Source organism: Cyprinus carpio, chromosome A17, assembly GCF_018340385.1.
Source record: "Cyprinus carpio isolate SPL01 chromosome A17, ASM1834038v1, whole genome shotgun sequence".
Lineage (NCBI taxonomy): Eukaryota > Metazoa > Chordata > Actinopteri > Cypriniformes > Cyprinidae > Cyprinus > Cyprinus carpio.
Genome location: NC_056588.1, coordinates 19,176,368 through 19,201,031, shown reverse-complemented (window position 1 = coordinate 19,201,031; position 24,664 = coordinate 19,176,368). Strand labels below are relative to the sequence as shown.

The 24,664-nt window shown below is 35.3% G+C and overlaps 2 protein-coding genes across 6 annotated transcripts in view; both read left to right on the top strand.

The window, feature by feature from the left end:
* The first annotated feature begins 43 nt into the window (after window positions 1-43).
* Window positions 44-14,383, top strand: LOC109108523 (adenylyltransferase and sulfurtransferase MOCS3-like). Of its 2 annotated transcripts, none has more exons than XM_042774338.1 (13): window positions 44-422; window positions 2,169-2,301; window positions 2,387-2,473; window positions 3,006-3,126; window positions 3,205-3,279; window positions 3,384-3,501; window positions 5,914-6,022; window positions 6,514-6,576; window positions 6,694-6,782; window positions 8,548-8,595; window positions 8,837-8,933; window positions 13,094-13,201; window positions 14,166-14,383. In XM_042774338.1, exons 1-13 carry the CDS (start codon window positions 330-332, stop codon window positions 14,321-14,323), a joined length of 1,299 nt encoding a protein of 432 aa, XP_042630272.1. In that variant the 5' UTR covers window positions 44-329; the 3' UTR covers window positions 14,324-14,383. The 2 variants fall into 2 exon arrangements, with proteins under 2 accessions (XP_042630272.1, XP_042630271.1); XM_042774337.1 differs by having other exon boundaries at window positions 47-422; window positions 6,694-6,857.
* A 1,698-nt stretch (window positions 14,384-16,081) lies between these two features.
* The window catches only part of LOC109080080 (serine/threonine-protein kinase D3-like), an 85,534-nt gene continuing 76,951 nt past the window's right edge, over window positions 16,082-24,664 (top strand). For 2 of the 4 annotated variants that reach the window (XM_042774334.1, XM_042774332.1), the window contains exons 1-2: window positions 16,083-16,453; window positions 16,870-17,547. In XM_042774334.1, coding sequence (XP_042630268.1) covers window positions 17,263-17,547 — 285 coding nt within the window. In that variant the 5' untranslated portion in view covers window positions 16,083-16,453; window positions 16,870-17,262. Of the gene's footprint in view, window positions 16,509-16,869; window positions 17,548-24,664 lie in introns of all 4 variants that reach the window. The other 2 variants (XM_042774335.1, XM_042774333.1) reach the window with 2 other exon arrangements.

The following is a 24,664-nucleotide window of genomic DNA, read 5'->3' as shown; positions in this document are numbered from 1 at the left end:
TGCTCGTCACTCTTTAGCTCCACCCACGGCGCGCCTCCAGGAGCTCGGCTTTTTCCGGAGAGAATCTTAAAGCTGTATATTTCTTTTATAAACATGATAAAACTAAAGACTTTTTGGAGTTATGAAGGATGCAGTACTACTTCATAGCTACTCAAGATTAACATGAGATTGGGTGAAACTGTGTGTGTAATGCCCCCTTTAAAATAAGTGATCAGTTGTAAACACGTGGTCGCAAGCGCTTGTAAACCCGGAAGTCTTATGCAGTGGGGTTTCTAGTTCTGTGTGTGCTATTCTTTTAGAAGATATTCTCAAAAATATACTCTCTCGTGATGGATGATACAATTTTAAGTTTGAAAACAAAGCTCTGGGAAAAAGAGAGAGAGATTGCAGTTTTGAAGAAAAAACTTGATCAATCGGAAAAGGTCTGCAATCGTTATTCTATTAATTCTTTGCAAATATTGTGGGTCATCTGTGTAAAAAATAGGTACTTTTTTGTTGTTTCTTTAGCATTATGGTATTTACCGATTTTTAACAAGGTATTTGATTCTAGCATTTATTATTTGTTAATGTATGGAGTGAGAACAGTGTAAACCTCACACAAATGCACACATCAATTTATTTTCAAAAGACAAATCAGTGACTTAGTGAAATGTTTTGGTCTTTCCCCAGCTATGAGTTACCAACTTCTCATTATTTAGCAAATGCATTTCTAGTTTGAAAAAATGGAAGGAAAGAAAGAGTTCATGAATGCTAGTGCTATAATGCCTTTATTCTAACTCTTTTTCGGTTTAGGCTGATTAGTATATATTTTTTAAATATCGAGGGAACGTTTTTAAAATGTCAAACCTGTTATTTGTAGAAATATCTGAAATAAATCCTACACTGTACACAACAGTTTCTTGATCTGAAGCACAGGGCTGGTAATGTCAGTCTCCAGCCCTGTTACAGTTACCCTTCTGAATTCATACCATATATTGGAGCATATATTAAAAAATAAATCTATTCATCAATAGAACAGCTCAAATTATTTGTTTGTCTGACAGAATCATTTATTTATTTATTTTTTTTTTTTTTTCCAAAATGGAAAAGTATCTATGTCATGGAATGAAGTACTGTGGTTGATTATGGTTAAATATACACTGCCGTTCAAAAGTTTGGGATCAGTAAGATTTGTTATGGTTTTTGAAGAAGAAAACAAAGTTCATCAGGTTTCATAACTCTCTGCAGACAGTAATTCACCACACAAAGCAAAAATATAGTGCAATATTATTAAATATTAAATAATATTTATTCTTTTAATACAAAATAAAACATAATTTATTCCTGTGATGCAAAGCTGAATGTTCAGCATCATTACTCTAGTCTTCAGTGTCACATGATCCTTCAGAAATCATTCTCATATGCTGATTTTTTATCAATATTGGAAACAGTTTTGCTGCTTAATATGTTTTTTGAATGTGATACTTTTTCAAGATTCTTTGATGAATAAATATTTAAAAAGAACAGCATTTATTCAAAATATAAATATTTTGTAACAATGTACACTACTAGTGTTCAAAAGTTTGGGGTCAGTCATTTTTCTCTTTTTTTGTTGAAAGAAATGAATGCTTTTATTCAGCAAGGATGTGTTAAATTGAAAAAAAAAAGTGATAAAGAGTAAAGACTTCTATTGTTAGAAAAGATTTCTATTTTAAATTAACACTGTTTTTTTCTTTAACTTTGATGATCAAATAATCCTGAAAAAAGTATCACAGGTTCCAAAAAAATAAATAAAATAATAATAATAATAATATTAGGCAGCACAACTATTTTCAACATTGATAATAAATCAGCATTTTGAATGATTTCTGAAGGATCATTCATGTGACACTGAAGACCGGTGTAATGAAAAATCAGCTTTGCATCATAGAAATAAATTATATTTTATAGTGTATTAAAATAGACAACTATTATTTTAAATGGTAATACTATTTTACAATATTACTGTTTTTGCTGTATTTCTGGTCAAATAAATGCAGCCATGATGAGCAGAAGAGACTTCTTTAAAACACATTAAAAATCTTACTGATCCCAAACTTTTGAACAGCAGTGTATAAGAACCATTCTCAGAGCAGAGCATTTCTTGTCTGAAAACTGAAAAAGTGCCTCTCTCTCTCTCTTTTTTTCAGGGAAACTCATTATTAACAGAGTTACTGGAGAAAGTTACCAATCTTTCACCGCTGAAATCAAACACAACGCTGAACAATGACGACATCATGAGATATAGCAGACAGCTTCTCCTGCCAGAACTGGGTGTTAAAGGTTCAGAAAATATTTTGGTTTTAACAGTAGTTATGAAACCTTTCTTTTCTTAATGCATTGTAAAAAGAAATGTCTTTCTCCACAGGTCAGGTTGCCATAAGTAATATATCTGTTCTGGTTGTGGGATGTGGAGGTTTGCCTGTTGCGCAGTATCTCGCTGCTGCTGGAATAGGTAAAGTTACTGTGTGTGTGTGTGTGTGTGTGTGTGTGTGTGTGTGTTTAATGTGAACGTAATCCTGTTAAATATATGAGTTTATCTGTAAGTGTAAGTTTGTCTCATTGGCTGTTTTTGGCAGTACTGCTAATTATTTAAATATACAGTTTGTATCATCATGTACACTATTATTGAAAAGTTTAGGGTCAGTAAGATCAATAATAATAATAATGCTATGCATTTAGAAAGGATGAATTAAATCAAAATGGGACAGTAAATACTTTTATATTGTTACAAAAGTTTTCCATTCAAATAAAAGCTGTTCTTTTTAACTTTCTATTCATCAAAGAATTCTGAAAAAAAGAAAAATAATAAAATAGCTCACGGTTTCCACCAGATTATTAAGCAGCAACTGTTTTCAACACTGATAATAATTAGAAATGTTTCTTGAGCATCAAATCAGCATATTAGAATGATTTCTGAATGATCATGTGACACTAACTCACTAATGTAACTGTGTGAAAGTTGTTAATGTAGTGTGTGTTTTCAGGACGTTTGGGTCTTTTGGACTATGATGTGGTGGAACTGAGTAACCTGCACAGACAGGTGCTTCATACAGAACTCACTCAAGGTCAGCCTAAAGCCCTGTCTGCTGCCCAGGCCATCAGCAGGTACTGCCATCTTCACTCACAAAATTCCATTAAAGGAGAGGTAAACGAATGAGGTTGACTGGTGGTGATCTCTTCCAGGTTGAACTCCATGGTTCAGTGTGTTCCATATCACCTCCAGCTCTCCAGAGAGAATGCCACACAGCTCATTCAACAGTATCCACTCTCACTAATTGCTACTGATAAGTTCATCTTGAACTTTTCACGGTCCTGTACAGTGCAAAACAGATTTATTTGTCACTTTGATTTTGCATCTTTATGTATGACATTGTGGCAGACTGTTCAGACAACGTTCCTACAAGATACCTTGTGAATGATGCCTGTGTTCTGACCGCCAAGCCTTTAGTGTCAGCGAGTGCTTTACGAATGGAAGGACAGGTGAGTGTTTTTGCAGCGGCTCCAAATATTTGGATACTCTTAGACATTGTTTTAAATGGATACTTCAGCCAATTTTTTTTTTGTCATCATTTACTCATCCTCTTGTTGATCCAAACCTGTATGAACCTGTAGTTCATGTGGCTATTCTGCAAAAAAATAAAAATAAAAAAAAAAACTTGAGGGGAGCTGACTTCTCTGAAGTCTACTGAAAATCACCTGTACCTGTATGACTGACTGGCTTCTGTGGAACACAAATAATGATATTTTGAAGAAAGTTCGGAACCAAACAACAGTGCAGCCCTTTGACTTCTATAGTATAGACAAATTTTATTATATTATAAAATTTTGATTATAATTTATTATGTTTACATTTTTCAACCAAAAATGAAAATCAGGCTGCGTTTTACTCACCCCCGAGGTGTCCTAGGTGTATATGACTTTCTTCTTTCAGACGAATCCAGTCGGAGTTGTATTAAAAATTGTCTTTGATCTTTCAAGCTCTATCATTGCAGTTAGTGGGGGTTGCATTCTGTCCAAAAGAAGTGAAATAAAAAGCACCCTTCCATTAAAAAAAGTGTCTAACATGGCTCCAGGGAGTGAACAAAGGCCTTCTGTAGCGACTTGATGCATTTTTGTAAGAAAAATATCCATATTCAAAACGTAATAATCACTTTAATCTAGCTTGCTCCAACAAATGTACACAGAAGCAGTTCCGGGAGCATATAGGGTCAGCGTTGCGCATGAGCCAGTGAGTCTCGTGGAAACCAACGTTTGTTTACAGGATCAAAAGAAGCAAAGTTTCCTTACTTTAGCAAAGGAAAACCAGTTTCCTCTTGGCTTATATCGAAATCCTCCAACATTCTTCTTTACAAATCCTTGTTTTGTATTTCTAATTAGTGACCGTTGTTTTGTTTTGATCTCTCTGCTGCGTTTCCGCGTGCGTCACTTCTGAGCGGTGCAAAGCTGACCTCATACGTCATTCCCCCGGAACTGCTTCCATTTACAACAGTGAGTGTGAGCTAGATTCAAGTGATTATTACTTTTTGAATATGGATATTTTTCTTACAAAAATGCATCAATTCACGACAGGAGGCCTTTGTTCACCCACAATACTTTGGGACCACCACATATATAATCTGGTGTTCAAAAATTTGGGGTCTGAAAGATTGATTGATTATGTTTTTAAAAGAAGTATCGTATGCTTACAAAGGCTACATGTTTTATTAGCAATACAGTAAAGTCACAAATACTGTAAAATAGTATTCAATTTTAAAATAACTGTTTTCCATTTTGATTGCATCATGTTCCATAATGAACATTTTCTGTCATTTAGAATTTTCTGAAATGACTACTTTATCAAACTCCTCCTAGAGGATTTGTCCCATTTTTACCAAAATTGGCTCAGAACATGTTCAGATATTACTGGCAAAAAGTTATCAGTAGACCAAATCATTTTAGTTTAGTGCATCAATAAATTTGACAAAGATGCCAAAATAGTTGTTTGGTAATATTGCTATAACTCTGCAGTGCTTTGACATACTGTAATGAAACTTGGTACCTGTCATCATAATCATGACTTCAGGGTATTTGCAAATGATATCAAAAGTTGACATTCTTGCTTATGATTTTTGAACAGTTTGTTCCAAAATCATTGGTCTCGTTAGATTCAGTATGTCATACTACATCTTATGATGCCAAGTTTTCCCATGCCAGCTATTTTATACATCAGCCATTCTGAATATTGATGTAAAATGCTATATTTTACAAACTTGATTTGTGTCTTCACCACCATGCCCTTAAGCAACATATAATGTTATGGACTGCTTCCACCTAGTGTTCACAAGACATAAAAAAATACAAATTGCTTTTGTGAATTTAATCCTATGACTATGAGTCTAACCTCTTTCTATTTCTTGTGTCCTACAGAATCCAGTGGTTTGTGTTTTTTGATAGGTGGCATTTCTTGTCTGTCCACCATTACCATTACTTTTTTGAACCCATTCTTTACCATTTGTCCGATCTTTACCAAATTTCACACAGGTCATCATCAGACCATGCTGGCAAAAATATTTTTTTCATATCTTAAACCGTTTCTGTATAAATGATTGTCAAATCGGATACGATTGGTATCACTGGCATTCAATGCAGTAGCTTTTATGCACTGAAACTTCATGTCAAATTATGACCATATTCTGACATGTGTGCTTGGCAGGTCACTTTGCCTCTGATGTGGAGGAAAAAAAAAAAAAAAAAAAAAAAAAAAAAACTTCCAGATCTCAAACTATATACAGTACAATTTGCAGGAAAGTCAATATGTCTTTCTTTTTTAACTGTTTTCTTCTCTCTCTCTCTCTCTCTCTCTCTCTCTCTCTCTCTCTCTCTCTCTCTCTCTCTATTTTTTTGGGCATGTAGCTTACAGTGTACAACTATAGAGGAGGGCCATGTTACAGGTGTTTGTACCCCGCACCACCTCCTCCTGAGACCATCACTAACTGCTCTGATGGAGGGGTTCTGGGAGTAGGTCAGTCCTCCTCTGCTTAAATGCGATTGCATTATTTTGTTGCATAATTATATAATTATAATTGTTAAAATATTGCATAATTTCAACCAGATTCTATTCAAACTTTGAGCAATCTATTTGTTGTTGGTTTTTAAAATAGCTTAAATTAAGAAAATTTATGAAGTTTGAAATTGACTTGCATTGTTAGAATGTGTGCTAGACAACAGAAACTGATGATGTCACCATGATGTTTGTGTAATGAATGGCCATTACTCTTCTTTCTTGCATTTAATTCCATACTAAATTTTGTACGATGTATGCTCAGTATCTTGACAAAGGCAAAACAGCTCTGAATAACTCTTATTCAGTTATTTCTGATTTAAAAATGTAATGTAAAAATTTAATTCTGTTAGAATTCTGTAATGATTTAGTGATTTCCAATTATATCTTAATGTTTCAGGGTTCTGTATTGAGGGTATGACTTTAGTGTGACTTGTTTTGATATTGTGTAGTGCCTGGAATAATGGGTTGCCTTCAAGCATTAGAAGTTCTGAAAATTGCGTCCGGTCAAAGATGTATCCTTTCTGCTCTTAATGACACCCTAAACTTAAACAATTATGGCTTTTTATACTCACCTATTACCATAATGTAGGCATAACATAATGAAATATCTCCTTAACCAGTCAGTTCAGCCTCATTTGAGAAGCAGCTGCTGATGTTTGATGGTCAGGAGGGGCGTTTCCGCTCCATACGGCTGCGGCCCAAGCAGGCTGAGTGTGTGGTATGTGGAGAGATGCCCACAGTGACTGAGCTCCAGGACTATGAGAAGTTCTGTGGCTCTGCTGCTACAGATAAGGTCTGATTATGAGGAAAACTCCCACTTTCCTTCCTATTTTCACATCTGCATGTGTCAGTGATGCAAAGTAATCAGCTGTGGTTAAATGTCCACAAGGCGTCACTGTGAGCCAGTTCAGTTATTTTCATAAGTGCTATTCAACAATCAGAAAACATTTAATGTAACAAACATTAAAACTTAGACTTATATGCTAATCTTAAGACTCTTAAGGTATTTCCAACTATTGGTTATACTGGATTGGAAACAACCTCTAAACCTAGAATACTGATCAAAGGTTTGGAATCATTAGTTATGTTTATTTTTTTTTATTGATACTTTTTTTTTCACCAAGGATGTATTAAAGGGATAGTTCACCTGAAATTAAAATTCTGTCATTAATTACTCACCCGCATGTCTGTTCAAACCCGTAAGACCTTTGTTCATCTTCGGAACACAAATTAAGATATTTTTGATGAAATCCGAGAGCTATCTGACCCTGCATAGACTAACGTGTTCAAGGCCAAGAAAGGTTGTAAGGCCATCTTTAAAATAGTCCATGTGACAGCAGTGGTTCAACCATAATTTTAAGAAGACAGGAGAATACTTTTTGTGCACAAAGAACAAAAATAACGACTTTATTCAATCATTTCTTCTCCTCTGTGTCAGTCTCCACAGCCATTCAAGAGAGTACCATGACCATGCATTTACAAGCAGAGGAATGCACACGCATGCATCATGGTACTCTTGTGAACACGCGTCGGGAACTGTCTGACACGGAAGAGAAGAAATACAATTACAGCTCATTGTGTTTTCATTTGACATTTACACTTAGAGAACATATCGACATTGTTTCATTTAATTTACTGCTTAAATTTCCTTTACTTGGTCTTAAAAAGGTCTTTAAGAAGTCTTAATTTACCTTCATAAAACATGCAGAAGTCCTGATTAAAAATACAATAATAATAATAATAATAATAATAATCATCGTCATCATCATCATTATTATTATTATTAATTCTATTGAATAATAATAATAATAATAATAATAATATAATAATAGTTAATTGTCTGTATTAAAACTTATATGATTATTTCAAATATATGACAATAGAAAAGTTATTTTAAATTGTAAAAATATTTCACAATGTCTCTGAATTTTTTTAATCCATTAATCCTTGGTGAACATTAGGATCTTCTTCTGAAATATTACTGATCCCAAACTGCTTTGAGTGGTAGTGTGAACATTATAAATGTAATTTTATTAAATCAATTTTATTAAGTATTTTTTTAAGTAAATGCTTAAAATAATTAAATTATATTATAAATAATATAAAATAAAATAATATAAAATTATTTTAGGTATTTTAAATTTTAATAATATTTCACAATATTAATGATTTCAACTATTTTTTGATCAAATCAGAGCAGGCTTGGTGAGTGTGATCCCAAATTTTTGAAAGGTGGTGTAAGTATTATTAAACTTAGGAAAAGAAAATTCCTTACATTCATATAGCAGCCATGGCAAACACAATTAAGTCGAAAATCAAAATGTAAAAAAAAAAAAAAAGGTTTGAGGTACAGTCTAAGGTGGGATACATGGCCTTTTTTTTGCTACATCAGCATTTATGTGTGTTGTTTTTTATTTAAACGTTGTGTAATGAAAAACAGTGCTGATTTATTCTCTCTTGTATCTGCTTTATTTCATTTCCAGTGTCGAAGACTGATTCTTCTAACCAAAGAACAGAGAGTCTCTGTACAGGTAACACTGTTATTTGTCATAATTCTGGGCAGGCAGAGGAATGTAATAAGGGGTGTTTAAATTTCCATTTGGTACTCTAGATTATATCTTTAGCAGAACCGCTCTGTGTTAGCCACTTAATTACTTAGCATTGTGGAAATGTGCAGCTGCTTGTTATATAAAGCAGGTCTGATCTGTCACCCTGCACCTCTGTGTACAATCCTTCCTCAAATGTTGCATATATATTTGTCTTCCACTGCAGGAGTATAAAGCCGTTTTAGACAGTTCAACCCCTCATCTCCTCATTGATGTTCGACCCAAAGTAGAGGTGGACATTTGCCATCTGCCAACCTCAATCCGTATCCTTTCCCATGATCTCCTTTTAACAATTTATTATTAGACATTTGCTATATTAAAATATACATATGATGAACTAAACTTAAAGATGTAAAAAAGTTAAGAAACAACCATGGTTATATGATGTTACTCAGAATCTTAGGCAGGTTTGTCAATATGCCGAGCATAAGTGGCTTAAAGGGATACTTCACCCAAAAATGAAAATTAGCCCATGATATACTCACCCACATTCCGTTTTCAGACAAATTTAATCTGAGTTATATTAAAAATTGTCCAGGCTCCTCCAAGCTGTATGATGCAGTGAATGGTGTCCCAGTTTTTGAAGCTGAAAAAAGTGCATCCATCCATCATAAAACTACTCCACACAGCTCCGGGGCGTTAATAAAGGCCTTCTGAAGTGAAAAGATGCGTTAGTGTAAGAAAAATATTGATTTTTAAAAATATGCAAACTGTAATCTCCAGCTTCCAGTGGCTCAAGCAGGTGTGTTCACGACAAGGCGTTCGAGCATATGACGCAGGCGTAGCGGGGGAGAAGAGTGTAGTCTCGCGAGAACCAAGTTTTGTTTACAGCACAGGGAAACCATGTGAACTACATCTGTACTTTGTGCAGCTGCAGCCTCCTCCATCTCACGGAGTTCCTAGTCAGTATACTCCAGTTTAAATATGGCTGGGCAAAAAACTCATTCTTCTCTTGCCTTATATCGAAATCATCTGACACGTTTGCTTCCTCCTCTGTGCTTCCGCATTCGTCTCTTTCTCCCCGGAGCTTACGTTTTTTAATACTCGATCCAAGGATTTGCGTTTTTTAAAGTTTTTTTTTTTATTGGTAAGAATGATACTGTTTGGTCAAATATTTTGCCTGCAAGGAATGTTGTTGTGGATTTAAGGATTTTTTCTCATTTTGAATTGGTTTCCTTAGCTCAGTTGAAAGACATCATATTGCATTTAAAGCCAACTACATCACTTTATGATGTTCTCCTGCCGTGATTGTTTAAAGAGGTTGTAGACACTATTGGTCCTAGTTTTTTAATGATTATTAACATTAGCTTATTTTATGGCAATGTTCCATTAGGGTCAAAGTATGCGATCATTGAACCAGTTTTAAAAAAGGCAAATATGGATCTCAGAAACAGGATTTCAGAAATTTCAGGCCTACAGTAGTTCAAAATTGTCTTTTTATGAATAAGATTTTGGAAAAAGTTATTCATAATCAACTTGTTGATTTTTTTTTTGCGTGATTGCCTATTAGAATGCAGATATATGCCCCTAAAATTCAAGATACAAGGGAACCATGTAGGGGTTTTTGTTTTCTATTTATATCATATGATATAGTTTAGCACTATAACACAAGCACAAGTTTCCTAAGTCAATAAATCCATGTTTTTGAATGAATTGATTGAGTCAGTGATTCAGTGACTCATTCATGAAGACAGTCACTTGCCACCATCTACTGCTTTTCATATTAAGAATAGTATTTCATTTTTTTCATTGTCTTTTCCATGCTTTTCACATATAACAAATACATTTGGTGGATAATTTCTTGATGTGCTGATGCAATTAATTACATTAAATAATTGGCACATCATGTAATTAATTGGATTAAAAAATATAATCACTTGACAGCCCTATTCCTCATTAGTTGGGCCTGCTAATTTTCACTATTATTATTGCTCATAATTTGAGTTAGGGGTTTTTCAGATCTCATTCTGTCAACTCATCTTTCTATCCAACAATTCTTAAAAATCTTGCTACTGCAAAGTACCTATATAACTTAATGTTGTACTAGATGCACTTTTTAGAAACGTCCCGCTATAAACTTTCTCTACCATCTCTACCACTGTTTAGCCAGAAACCTAATGCTATTTTTTTTTAAATAAGTAAATAAAAATATTTTCATTTATTTTTGTATACACCACACGGTGACAAAAAGGTATAGTATATAAATGTTACAATATAAACTGCATAGCTTGTTTTTCCACAGCTGTAAAGTAGACTGTAAAGACAGTTTAAAATTAACAGGTCACTCTCAACAGGTCATTCATCTGAACACAGTAACATGTTACTGTCATTTGATTTTCCTGTAAATGTAAGGGACTCTTTATTGAGGCCCCACAACAGTTACTGTTGTTAAAAAACAAGCAAAAAAACATATTTCATAATGTTTATGACACATGGAATTCCATAGTTTAGTCTAAATTATTGCACTCGTTTCTCTGTTGCTATACCAAAGTGTTTTCCACTACAGGCTCTTTGTGCTACAGTGCACATACTCAACTAATCTACAATGAAATAATCTCCTACTATTGTGACCTGGTGACCATAAGTCCTCTTTTTTTAGACCTTAAAGAAGGCATCTGTTCAGAATTTAGCATTTTCTAAAATGTCCAGGATTTGGTTTTTGTGATGTTGATATGCTCTCTACAGTCCTCACCCATTATATTGTATTGCTTTGCTGCTCTCTGTAGATCCCACCTTCTCACATGCCACGACTGTTCGATTGTGCACAATGAATGCATGCTATTGGTCAAACTACTTTTCAGTCATTTCCCTAAACACAAAACATTAGCCAAATTAATGAGTTTGTGAGCTAAATTAATTAAATTAATAATTTTACAATAAGACTTGCTACTGTTAATTAATGCAGTACTGTATCATGAACTGACAATGAACATTGATCATTTTATACATTTATAAATAGAAGTTCATGTTCATTTCTGCATACTGTATAAGACATTTTTAGCATTTAACAAGTTGTGTAAGTACTATATATATGCTTAGAATAATGATTAATAATGCATTAATGTTAACAATTTTATTTTAGATTTATCATTAAAAAGAAAAAAGCTTCTCCACTAGTCTGCCTGCCATTGTCCTCTTTTTTTTTTTTGAAAAACAAAAAAAACAATACAGTCATCCTGCAAATAAGAGGGAACTTTTACCCACTTGGCAGGTGTTGAATTTGTGGGGCATAAACACTGTTCTCACTGCTGCTGGTGTTTCATGATGTTTTTTTTTTGTTGTTCAGTACTGTATACCAGAGGTTCTCAAAGTGGGGTCTGCTACCCATAGCCGGGGGGCTGTGAAATAATTTGAGGGCCCTATGATTTCTGCGATGCAGAAAATGTGGACTTATTTGTGGATTCCTGTCATAAAGATACAAAAAGTAATGGAACAAGGAATGTCATGGAATTTGGTATTGTAGTACACTTAATGAAATTGTGATATGGATTAGTGTTTGTGAATATTAAAGCAGAAAAAGAACACTATTTAAATATGTGGTCCACATGAGTTTACATGAGAGCTGTTCTGAGAAACACTTTCTTTAATCATTTGATTTGAGAAAAACTATCGTCAGATACACATACAAACTCAAAGGTCAAAATAATGTTTTAACTTGAAACATTATGACAGAAATATATTACTATTCTACAGTAGAGTGAACTTTCCAAAGTAATAATAATGATCAAATTATGAAAACTTTATTTTTGTAAGGAATAATCACATCCATGTTTTTAATTGTAACAGTAAACATCTGTTGTGCAGCACTTTATTTGCCAAAAACTAAAAGTAAAGTAAGTTTTTATTTGATTACATTAGATTTTTGGAAACCATGATTCAATTATTAGATTCAATTGTTAATGTTTTATGATAATAAAACATTTCTGATAATACATTTGTATTAACTTATAAATACAGAAAAATTCAAATGACAACACAGAATTTCTTAAAAAAAAAAAAAAAAACCTGAATCCAATAAAAATAGAGTGTAAGTTCCAGTGGCATTTAAGAATACAAATTGTATAAGGTATATGCTTAATCACTGTTATAATTATGAGGGAGTTTATTAGAAAATGTTCTCCCCTGTAAGGGGTCCCTGGCGCCAAAAGGTTTGAGAACCCCTGCTGTATACAATAGTAGTACTGTTTTTACCTTATGAAGTGCTGGAAGAAATTTGATTGGTGAAGAATCTTTCAGCTTCAGACTACCCCAACCAAGTCCTGAGTAGATTTAGGGATTTATTTTATGTTGGCTTATTATTTGATATGACATTTAGGTGGGTGGTGTGAGAGTGTGAGAGAAAGCCTGGAAGCGGTTTTGACAACCCTGTTTTAAGGAAATCGAGTTAATTCCTTCTGTTTCATTTCCTTACATTGCATGACAGACATTCCACTTTCTAGTCTAGAGAATAAAAAGGCTGAGCACATCACACTTTTAAAAGATACAATTAGTGACCTTAAACAAAAGATGGATAACAAATCTCAAGTCCCAGGTAAGAACCATTTTAAGAATAATTTTTTGTTACATGCCATTTTTTTGTGATCAGTGTTTTAACACTCCATGATAATAAAAATAAGTTAAAATAAAAAAAAGTTCATCCACTGAGCAGGCCTGAAAACTGACTGTGTAGTCTGTACATCTTAAGTGATAATATCTTTATACACAGTAAGCGCTTGTCTGTATGCCAGATGCCCACAGCCAGCCCTCATTAGATGTGTTGAGTATTCTGAGCACAGAGGAGGCCTAACCTGAGTTTTCTCAAGCTAATTAAGCGTTTGGAGCACAGCGTTGCCAGCTACCTCGCTTTTCTTGGATGTACTGTATGATGAGTTAGTGATGGAGTTGCTAAGCAATTATTTTCCAACACATAAATGGCTTAGTCTTGAGAAAAAGCTGGCCCAGCATTGAATAAAGTATTTTTTGAGTCTTGAATTTTTAGATTATTGTTTTTAATGAAATCTGTTTGAGCTCATTCAATATGCCCAAAGTGTAATATATTTTTCCTAAATCTTACCCAAAACTTTTAAATGGTAGTGTGTCACGGTGTCCACATAAATATGAAATGTTTTCATGGTTGCTTCATTTTTGATCAAATAAATGCATCCTTGGTGAGAGATTATGCAAATAGCGTTATGCAAATCTTCTCACATAGTGATGTAGAGATGTGGGGGCATGTTAGAACGAGCCGTTTTAGGAGGGCGTAGTTGACTCTTAAATTTTATAAAGAATATCTCTTTGGATTTAAGACTGTAGTCTTTGCAACTTTACAGATCTTCTTTATGCACCAAGAGCTTGTAACACTCCAAAGAGAAAGGAAAAATTTAAATCGCATCATATGACCCCTTTAATTATTCCAATATAGTGTGTTTTATCTGGGAAAATAATTTTTTATATTGCAGTATGACTGGAGTGAATAAACTTACTTTGTCTGTATGTTTACCTTTATTGTCTTGCAGTGTTTGTGGTTTGCAAACTTGGCAATGACTCCCAGAAGGCGGTTCAGCTGCTGGAGAAAATGTCTGGACTAGAAATCGAGCAGATCGCTGTGAAGGATGTCATCGGAGGATTGATGGCCTGGGCTAAGAGGATAGATCCCACTTTTCCTCAATATTGAGAGTCATTAATCATCTATATTAATTTCATGAATTAAATTGATAAAGTTGAAATGATTTTACACAGCCTATGTACTGTAATTTCATTGAAGCTATTATTGGTATGAATTATGACACTTCATCATTTCCTTGCCTTTTTGTTGTTTTAAATCAGTTCAGACTGATTTCTCCATTTAAAATAATTTTAGTAGTAGTTATTCTTACTCTGTACCTTTAATTTCATGCTAAGATTCTATTAATATACATTATATATCACACACAGACACACACACACATATATATATATATATATATATACATACACACATATAGCAAAAGTAGTAATATTGTGAAATATTTTTCCGGTTTCAAATTACTGCTTTCTATTTGAATATATTTAAAAATGTAATTTATTTGTAAAATAAACAGTAAATAAACAGTATAAATGTACTGTTGTAACGGTTTTAAATAATAATAATATTAATAATAATAAATGTTTTTTGAGCAGCAAATCAGAATATTAGAATGATTTATGAAGGATCATGTGACACTGAAGAGTGTATTAAAGATGCTAAAAAATCAGCTTTTCAAAGGAATAAATAAATTACCATTAAAAACAAAACTAACCAAAAAAAAACTTATGACTGGTAGTGTGTGTGTGTGTGTGTGTGTGTGTGTGTGTGTGTGTGTGTGTGTATATATATATATATATATATATATATATATATATATAGTACATTAGACAGTGTATTAGTAGCTGCATTAAAAGCATATTATAATCAGGGTTAACTGTATGTTGTCTTCTGGAACGAGTAAATATTGTCTGGAGGTTTTAAAATAAAAAAATAAGTTCTTCCAATCTCTTAATGCATCCTTGTTTCTCCATGAGCATTGATGAATTGATGAACTTTTGTAATAGTTGTGTGAGTCCCTCAACTGTACTCAGGGTGAAAGAAGAAGGAGAAGAAAAAAAGAACCTCAAAAACCTACTTATGGAAAGGGTTTGCAGAAGATGCTGGAAAACCAAAGATTTTAAAGAAAATATGTTTCTGCTCACATGTACTATCACAAAACATATCCAGGTAACGATGGAGTATTAAGAGTCAAATGTATGAATATACAAATACAAATATTTGAATGTAAATTCAGCTGTTATTATTAGTATTAGTATTCTTGTAGTCTATGTGTAAACATAGTTATGTGAAATAGATTATTTAGGTGCAGTAAAATAAAAAATAAATAAAAAAAAGAATATGATCCCTCATATTTGTAAATCATGAGCAAACAATATGAGCTTTGTGGACAATCGCAGATCACAGCGAGAAAGAAATATTGCTAGAATGTAACCAACAACATGGGGAAGTCGTGGCCTAATGGTTAGAGAGTCGGACTCCCAATCGAAGGGTTGTGAGTTCGAGTCTCGAGCCGGCAGGAATTGTGGGTGGTGGGAGTGCATGTACAGTTCTCCCTCTCCACCTGAATACCATGACTTAGGTGCCCTTGAGCAAGCATCGAACCCCCCAAATGCTCCCCGGGCGCCGCAGCATTAAAATGGCTGCCCCACTGCTCCGGGTTGTGTGTTCACAGTGTTTGTGTGTGTGTTCACTGCTCTGTGTGTGTGCACTTCGGATGGGTTAAATGCAGAGCACAATTCTGAGTATGGGTCACCATACTTGGCTGAATGTCACGTCACTTTCACTTTCACTTTCAACGTTCAGGACGCTTCACAGCGTTATTGCGTCATAGTGGCTGTGGAATGACGCCGGTAGAGGGCGCGAACTCACGCTCCGCGCTCGCATAACGGAAACTGCGCGTGAGATACATGCGCGTCAGGCAGCGAGAGAAAGAGAAAAACATTTCTGCACTTATGAGGCTCAACTTCACTTCTTCAGTTCGACAAACCTGCCATTTCCTTAAGGTTTTACTTTCTCTGTCTGGGCGGCGTTTCTTATTTGCACGCGGAAACGGAGAACAGATATTGAGGCGCGTTTGAAGTACGTTAGCAAAATTAAACATGAAAAGAGGATAGAAAGTTTTCAAATCGAGCTCATGTAAGGGACTCTATGACCGAGCGATGCTTACTGGCTAAATAAAGCCTCAGAAGCTTCAAAAAAGAAACTCGGAGGCGTTCAAGTCCTCGTTTTCCATTGATAGTAAGTTTTTCTTCATCTCTTGACTTGTTAGGGAAACGCCTTTCTAGTATTAAAGGTATGTTTCCTCTCTTTTCCTCTTGTCTTCAGTGTATCCTTTTAGATTCATTTGGTCTTGAGATTCAGTTGTTCATGATGCATGATGATAAAGCTCGAACAAAGACATTGTATAACTTCTTTTGCTGGTGTTTGTGGTCTTGTGCCAGTTATGTGATATAGAGTGGGAGGGTCTCCAGATGTGCTTCCAGATGTGAGCTGGAGGTCTTCATGGCAAAAGACAAAAATGTGCAAAACTTTTCCAGAATACAATGAGTTTTAGGTTACGCTTATTATGCATGTAGATAATGGCTTGATGAGCTCTGTAGCCCCCATTCAGGGAACTGTGGAATAAAGACTTGAATCTTTTTTGTTTCAAACAGGAATGAGAGTTGAATGAGGAGCCGGATGACAATGGAAGCCACTTTAAGCATCACGCTGGCATCCTGATTGCTCAGCTGTGGAGTGACACTCTATCAATCCAACATGTGCAACATGTGCTGGAAATCACACAGCCAGCCATGAAGCATGCTATCTGGATTGCATGTTTTTAGGGGGAAACTTGGCAAAAAATAGGCATCTTATTCTTTGGTCCAATTTCGCTACCTCATATGCCACGGATTGCACATGACTGCTGCGATTCTGTTCACCTGCCTTAGGACAGAAGAATATTGCGTTTAATTAAAAAACACAACCCGCTCACTCATTGGATATCAGCCACTGTTTCCAAGCTTGTCAGTTTTACACGGTTTACTTTCAATCTGTGGAGGAAACTAATGTCTGCCAGTAGTAGCACCTCTCCTCTGACCTTACCTAAACCCTTCGTCCACTCTCAGCATCAGACTGCACCCCCAACCCCTTCTCCATCACCCAGCCCTCCGGTGCCACTCTGTGTCCGTCTCTCCAATGGGAATCACAGCGTTCCGAGCCCCACCAGCTCCCTCCACGGAGTGTCCTTCCTCCTTCAGATCGGACTTACCAGGGAGATGGTCACCCTGGAGCCACACGATCTGTCCCTCAGTTCTGTGAAGGATTTGGTCTGCTCCATAGTCGATCAAAAGGTAATAACTTTTCAAGGATATTTTTTTATTTGCATGAATCTAGGTGCTTGGTCACGCTTTGCAAAATCATTTGAAAGTGTACCTTTCAAATTTCTACACATTTTGTTTTAAACAGTATATATGTTTTAAGACCATTTTAATTTTTGAAATTGAATTCTGGTAATTTCTGTAAAAGGGTAAGACTAATTGACTGATGCGAGTAGTTTCCTGTAATCTTCAGGAAATTGATTTAGGTGGATGAGCATGAGGAGCATTAGTGACTGATTAAAGAACACATTTTCATTCAATCTCATCTAAATCTGCTTTGATCCACATGCATTTCCACAAACACGGCAGATGCGGTGGGATGCATGTTGCTAGCAGCACATTTCTGCTATTCACATGGTGAAGGCAATGGCTGTGGATTACAGACCTCTGTCATAACTCAATATTACAGAGTAAATAAATGATTTGGTTTGAAGGGGTTATATGATGTTTTTTTTTAAAGATCATTATTTTGTGTATTTGGTGTAACAGAATATGTTGGCATGCTCTAATGTTCAAAAAACACTTTATTTTCCAAATACGGTACATTATTGTAGGTCCTCTATGCCCCGGCTCTCTCAAACGAGTGACAAAGTCCCTCCTTCTGACAAGCGCAGTCTGCTCTGATTGGCCAACTGACTCAGTCTGCATTGTGATTGGCCGAACACCGCAAGCATTCATTGGAAATGTAACGGCCCTTTTTCCATAATCGCAAGCTTCAGCTTTCAAAATAAATATAAAGGCAGTTAATAATGTCCTTATTTTTACAATCAGTTCAAGACCGAAAGGGGAACAGAGTCGTGTGACAGACACAGTGATGAAGCTCGTATGTGTTTGCAGTACACAAGCCATGGGCAGTTAAGACAGCTGACTCCACTGTGTGACCCTGTCTCTCTCTCTGACACACGACGCGCAAAACTCCGCATTTGAACAGTCTATAGCAAATACTTAAACTAATAACAAAACATACTTACAGTAGCTGATTTAGAAGAGCCAGATTGTCGTAGCAAAGTCAGAATTAACTCCTCTCCAAGGTTCACGAAACGGTAATCCATAAAATACATTACTGTTCTGTTGTAAGTAATCTTAAAGATTCCTAAATGCATCTACTTTCGGAAGGCCAAATAAAGTGCTTTTGCTTTCGCCTAGAAACACACAGCATCTCCCTGACATGGCTGCTTCAACACTAACTGTGGTTACTGAAACCATGCCTTCTTTCTTTGCGTGAACATTTGGGAGGCATTACGCAAATATTTCCACATAGTGACCTAGACGTGTGGGCGTGTTTGAACGAGCTGTTTTAGGGGGGCATGGCAGATTTTCTTTGATAAAGAATATCTCTTTGGTTTTGAGACTTTAGTCTTTGCAACATCAGGGATCTTATCTATGCACAATCAGCTTGTAACACTATAAAGAGAAAGGAAAACTTGAAATCGCATCATATGACCCCTTTAATGTAATGCTTGTGTAGTTTGAAGAGAGAAAAAGCTATTGTGTTGATGGGTTTGTGGCCGCTAAAGTGTTGCTAGGCCATTTCTGTCTTGCTTGCAACCCTCTACAGATACCTTGGCAATTGAATCGCCATTGGCTAGTAAATTTTTTTGTTTACTCGCCAGACTGAAATACAATACTATACCATACTATGCTATACTATACAGCAGGGTTTTTCCTGGCTCAAAATGAGGCGGAGGTGGTACCATCCTGATCATATGCACACAATGTACCCACCCTTCAACTGGCTGAAACAAACACTTTTTACACGCAATGTATTTTAGGTGCTATAATAATTAAATGATTGATGAAAATGACAATTATAAAGTTACATTTTACAAAAACAAACCTCTTGAACATGAAATTAAATTAAAAAAACATACCAGCTAAAAGGGGCCCTTTTGTAGTATAGGTGGACATATAACATTAGGTTGTTAAACATTTCATGAAATTGAACATCTTTATCCACTCCTTATAGTCTCCTGGCCCACATTGCATTGATCCACTATACATTTATCCACTTAAAGTGTCTTTCTAGAAAACTAAATATTTTCTTACAACCTTACGTGAATTATTCTGATACATCATGAAATGCAGTTGCAGCAGGGTAACGGGTACATTAGACCTAACATTAGCACCAATCTAAGACGTTTTATAAAATGAATAGTAAGCTTTTACTCAAATCTCACTTCAAACCAGTATTGAGTGTTTATAATAACTTATTTGTAGTTTTTTATACTAAGCTACCAGCTTGGCATTTCTCCTGTAAACATTCTTTATTGTTAAGAAAACAACCCAAATCTCATTAACATACAAACCATATACTATTTTAAGGGTGTTAGAAAATATAGATACATGCGAGTTTTGCAATATTTTTTTTGGTGATACTGTATAGATTCTCAAAAACAGAATATCGATATTTAAAAAAATAAATCATACAAGATTCATGGCCGTTGTTTCGTTTTGAGTTCGGATCCCAACTGTTAGATAGCAGTCTTGACCTCTGAACTTTAACAGTGACAGGAAATACTAGCATTAAGGCAAGCCACTATCATTAGCGTTAATATAGTTCGCTGCTAGTAATGGAGGATGGAAGAATTGTCCCAGTTCCCACCTCTGTGTACAAAGCTGAAGTGTGACATCATTTGGGCTTTTGTGGTAACGTCCGCCCCGGGACTGCGGTGCGGGTGGCACCTCAGTTCTGCTGCATCCCGTGTGGTAAAGAGCCTTCACGCGGGGTGCTGCAGGCCGTAGGGTCACTGTGCGGCTGCGGATTTCTCTCGTGGTGGGGGTGCTTTGTGCAGTTGGGGCAGTGCTCGCTTCACAGTTTCTGTGATTCCACGCGGAACATAAATACAAACTGAAAACCTGTGAAATCCAAGTTGAAAAGTTCGTATTTATTTTATTGTTTTAAAATATTTTATTTTTCTACAATAATCCTGCAATAACTATAAATTCTTAAAAAAATTCATTATTCATTGATATTAAGCAGATGTAATTTTTTGTTCAGATCAAAATGTTATGACATTGTATGTCACAATTGTAAACAAAAACTGTGAACATTTAAAGCAGGTTCTAAAAATATATATGGTCTTTTTATAAAAATACATTTATACATATACATTTAGCTAAACAAAGGGTGGGATGGTTCGCGAAAAAAAAAAGGACCGCGGTTCAACTTAAATCTGACAACGCATCTGTAATAGACTATGGTTTCTTATAAATAACACGAAAAAAAAAAGGACCGCGGTTCAACTTAAATCTGACAACGCATCTGTAATAGACTATGGTTTCTTATAAATAACACGTAAAAGAAAAACAGGGTTTGGCTAATGTATGTTTCTGTTGATGGTTGCACATTCTGGCTTCCCAGTACATTACAGTAACAGCGATGAGAAAAAAAACAACAAAACATGGACAAACCATTCACTCTTGTTCAATGCGAATGCCGTATGCTGGAATATGAGCAGTCATTTATTCCGTCATCACCTGTGCGCTGATAGCGCATGTACAGGTGAGACCTGAACAGCACATGTTGATATCTGTGTTTAAACTAAACTCATTTAAGCTTTGCCAGTTTAAACATTTAAGAGCCAGAGGATGTGATCTTGTGAGAAGATTTGTGCATGTGCTCATCTGAAGCATGCAAACCCGCGTCTCAGAACATGCACAAATATAAAGCTCTCTCTGAACGATTGCCAGCATCTCAGAACACACGCAAATATTAAGCTCTCTCTGGAGTATTGTGTTTCAATGGACAAATTCACACAAAAATTGTCAAAATGCCCATCTTGTTAAGTATCCTATAGCAGACATAGCCGGCTGAACATACAATATCAGTGCACTGGATCAGTGCATTCTCTTAAAGTGACAGTCTTAATATTAATCGAACAGCAACAACAAAGAAATTACTCACTGCTCTTGATTGAATAGCTTTTGTTACTTTAATAAAGGTTAATCTTTAATTTATACAGTCAAATATGCAATGCTGTTTAACATTTGATTACCATATCCAAACCCAAAAACTAAAAACAAACCCAACAAAAAAACAAAAAAAACCCCTGAAAAATCACTGTTTATTTTATTTGTATCTTTACTCTTTTGTATTTATGTGTGCTGTTGCTTGTAGTTAGATAGAATATTCTTTTTTTCTTTATTTTTATTTGAAAGTATAGTTTTTCCATAAACATAGCACATACCGAACCATACCAAAGCTGTGACTATAAAACTGTGATACAAACTGAACTGTGAAAAAGTTTAACCAATCCACCCCTAACTTGTACTGCACAAAAAGTGTTTCAATAACGTTGAATGTTACAGGGACTGATTATTGCAAATGCAGGTCCCAGTGTGTTCTGGTTAAACAATTTTTATTTGTTTATTTATTGATAAGGTTTGCATATGGTGGTGTGTTCTTAATGAAAGCTTTTCTAAAAATATATCCTATTCCTAAAATAAGAAATATCCCAATATATCACCTTGCTTACAGTATTGCAGTGTATCGCAATATATCGTACCACCATTTCGTGGTGATATGTATCGTATCACCAGATTCTTGCCGATACACAGCTCTATACTATTGTAATCATGTGTTAAATATAGGGCCCTATGAAATCTGTTTCATTTTTTCCCAAATTCCATTCTAATATTTCTAGAATCCTTTTTAATGGTTAAATTACATTTTATTAATCAAAAAGCATGTCTAATGTATTAAAATCAGGGAATTTATACAATGTCAGTGTATTAAAAGTCTGACAAAAATTACATGTTTAGGGCACTATGAAATCTTTTATTTTCTTTCAACATATGTTTTATTGTTATCAAATTATGTGTTGTAGCATGTCTAATTATTTGAATGCATAAAAACAACTTGATTTATTCACATTTATTCTTAAAATAGCCTTATGAAATGATTTTTTTCTCGGAAATTATGTGTTGTGCATGTGGTCATCAAATAAAGGCATAAAACATTTATTTATCTTTAAATTATTGAAATTTGTATTAATTTTTTTTGCAAACAAAGGGGATTTACTATTAAAATTAAACCATGGAAGAAATGCTGTGTGATCATTCCTTAAAAAAGTTTTAATAATTTTAGTAGTAGTAGAATGTACATTCTGCTGAACAAAAGTAATATATTTCTGCTGCAATGTATTGAAGTTAACCAGACTTTTGTTTTGATGGGTTGCCATGAATACCTTTATATTTCTGTGTGTATATCTTATGACGCTAGTTTTACTCAAATGAAATGGTAAAATACTCATTAAGTGACTCTCAGAGCAGTTCTGGAGATGTTATTTGTGTATTTGTGTCCTCATTTCGTGAGAAGACAGATGTTGAATTCACTGCAAGCATTGCGCGTGCTTCAGTGTGTGTGTGTGTGTGTGTGTGTGTGTGTGTGTGTGGTAAACAAAGCATCATTCATTCATACAGAGAAACGATCACGTAATATGAGTTAATGCTCATCAGATTGCGTGAATCAGTGTTAAATTAATAGAAATTATGTTTTTGGGTAAATAAAAATCAAGTCAACTTGTATAAAAATATCAGTATTTTTCTAAATATGAACTAAAAGCTCTAATGGAAGCAGTTCAGTGATGCTTGCATGTGACTGCCTGCCTGAGTTTTGTTGAGAACCAGAGGCAGCACAAAATTTGGCGGAGGCGGCCGTCTCATAATTCTCTATGCAGGAAAAACCCTGCATAATATAAATATACAACACTAGACGTAAGAACAGTTTTTAGACCTACATAGCTAACTATCTGAAGCCGTAATCTAACTATACATATACTATAAATAATTGACTATACATACACATAACCTAAGACAGACTATACAAGTACTTTACATAATAACTGTGCATGATATTGTGCAAAAGAGGTATTTAAGGTTAAGAAGCAAGTAGTGCACAGGGCTCCAAACTGTGACTAAAACGGTCGCATTTGTGACCAAAAATATCAAATTGCAAACTGAAGTTTTTGCTGAGATCGCCATTGGCGACTAGGGCTATGTATTTACATGTTAAAACTTAAAAATTGGCATGTAATGCCTTTTTCCCTAATTGTTTTGCGATCACATCATTTGCTATGTTCACGTGTTAAACTGAGGTGACGCGCATCAAAGTTTTAATGGAAAAAGGTCAAACAGTCCTCATCTCTGCAGCACATCTGCTAAACACAGCTCAGTTGTGCAGCGTGAGAGAGATTGAAATGACGGAGACGTAAGAAGTGAACGTGAGGAAAAGCAGCATCTATTTCGTGCACAACTTGAACAAACTACAACAGGTAAAGCTCTCAGCTGTGTGGATATTGGCAATATCATTAACAATTCTCGTTTATAATCATTACAAATATGGCTTCTTAACAAGATCTTAGGTCTATGCTGTGTTCTGTTGAATGCGTGAATGCGTGAATTTCATTATTTGAAGCACACTTGCCATCCAGTAATCGCAAAAAGCTTTGTGCTTTGTTACTTTTTAATAAACAAAGTATCAGCTTTAAAATGATTCAAAATTCATAATGAAATACAAACAATAAATACAGTTTTTTGGCACTCTTTAACGCGACAGGCGCGGTCCCTTTAGCACCTCAGTTCAAGCAGCAAGTGTCATTCAGGCAGGACACAGGTGAATTCTTTGGTACTGGTATGATGGTGGTGGACTTGAGACATGTGGGGACAACTGCTTGGCTTAGAGAGATGTTAAAGATGTCTGTTAAAACATCTGTCAGCTGTTCAGCACAGTCTCTCAGTATCTGGTCTGGTATGTTGTCAGGACCTGCAGCCTTGCGTGGGTTAACCCTAAATAGGGTCGTCCTTACATTGACTGGAGACAGACAGAGCGCCTGGTTGTTGGGAGGTGTGGGCAGCTTTTGTGCAGGTTTGTCATCCTGCTTTTCAAACTGTGCATAAAACTCACTAATGTATCTGGGAGGGATGTGTCCTCATCACAGGCCTGTGGCAGGGGCTTGTAGTCTGTGATGGTCTGAATAACTTGCTCCAGACTCTGTGTGTCCTTGCTGTCAGTAAATTGATCATTTTTGCTTTCTTAATGCCACGGGACAGGTTGGCTCTTGCTGTTTTGAGGACTGCTTTGTCTCCCAAT

Coding starts and splice junctions, on each gene's coding strand:
- LOC109108523 (XM_042774337.1), top strand. CDS start 330: ATGGATGATACAATTTTAAGTTTGAAAACAAAGCTCTGGGAAAAAGAG. Junction 2,302..2,386: donor GCCAGAACTGGGTGTTAAAG/GTTCAGAAAATA, acceptor CTTTCTCCACAG/GTCAGGTTGCCATAAGTAAT. Junction 3,502..5,913: donor CTTTACGAATGGAAGGACAG/GTGAGTGTTTTT, acceptor TTGGGCATGTAG/CTTACAGTGTACAACTATAG.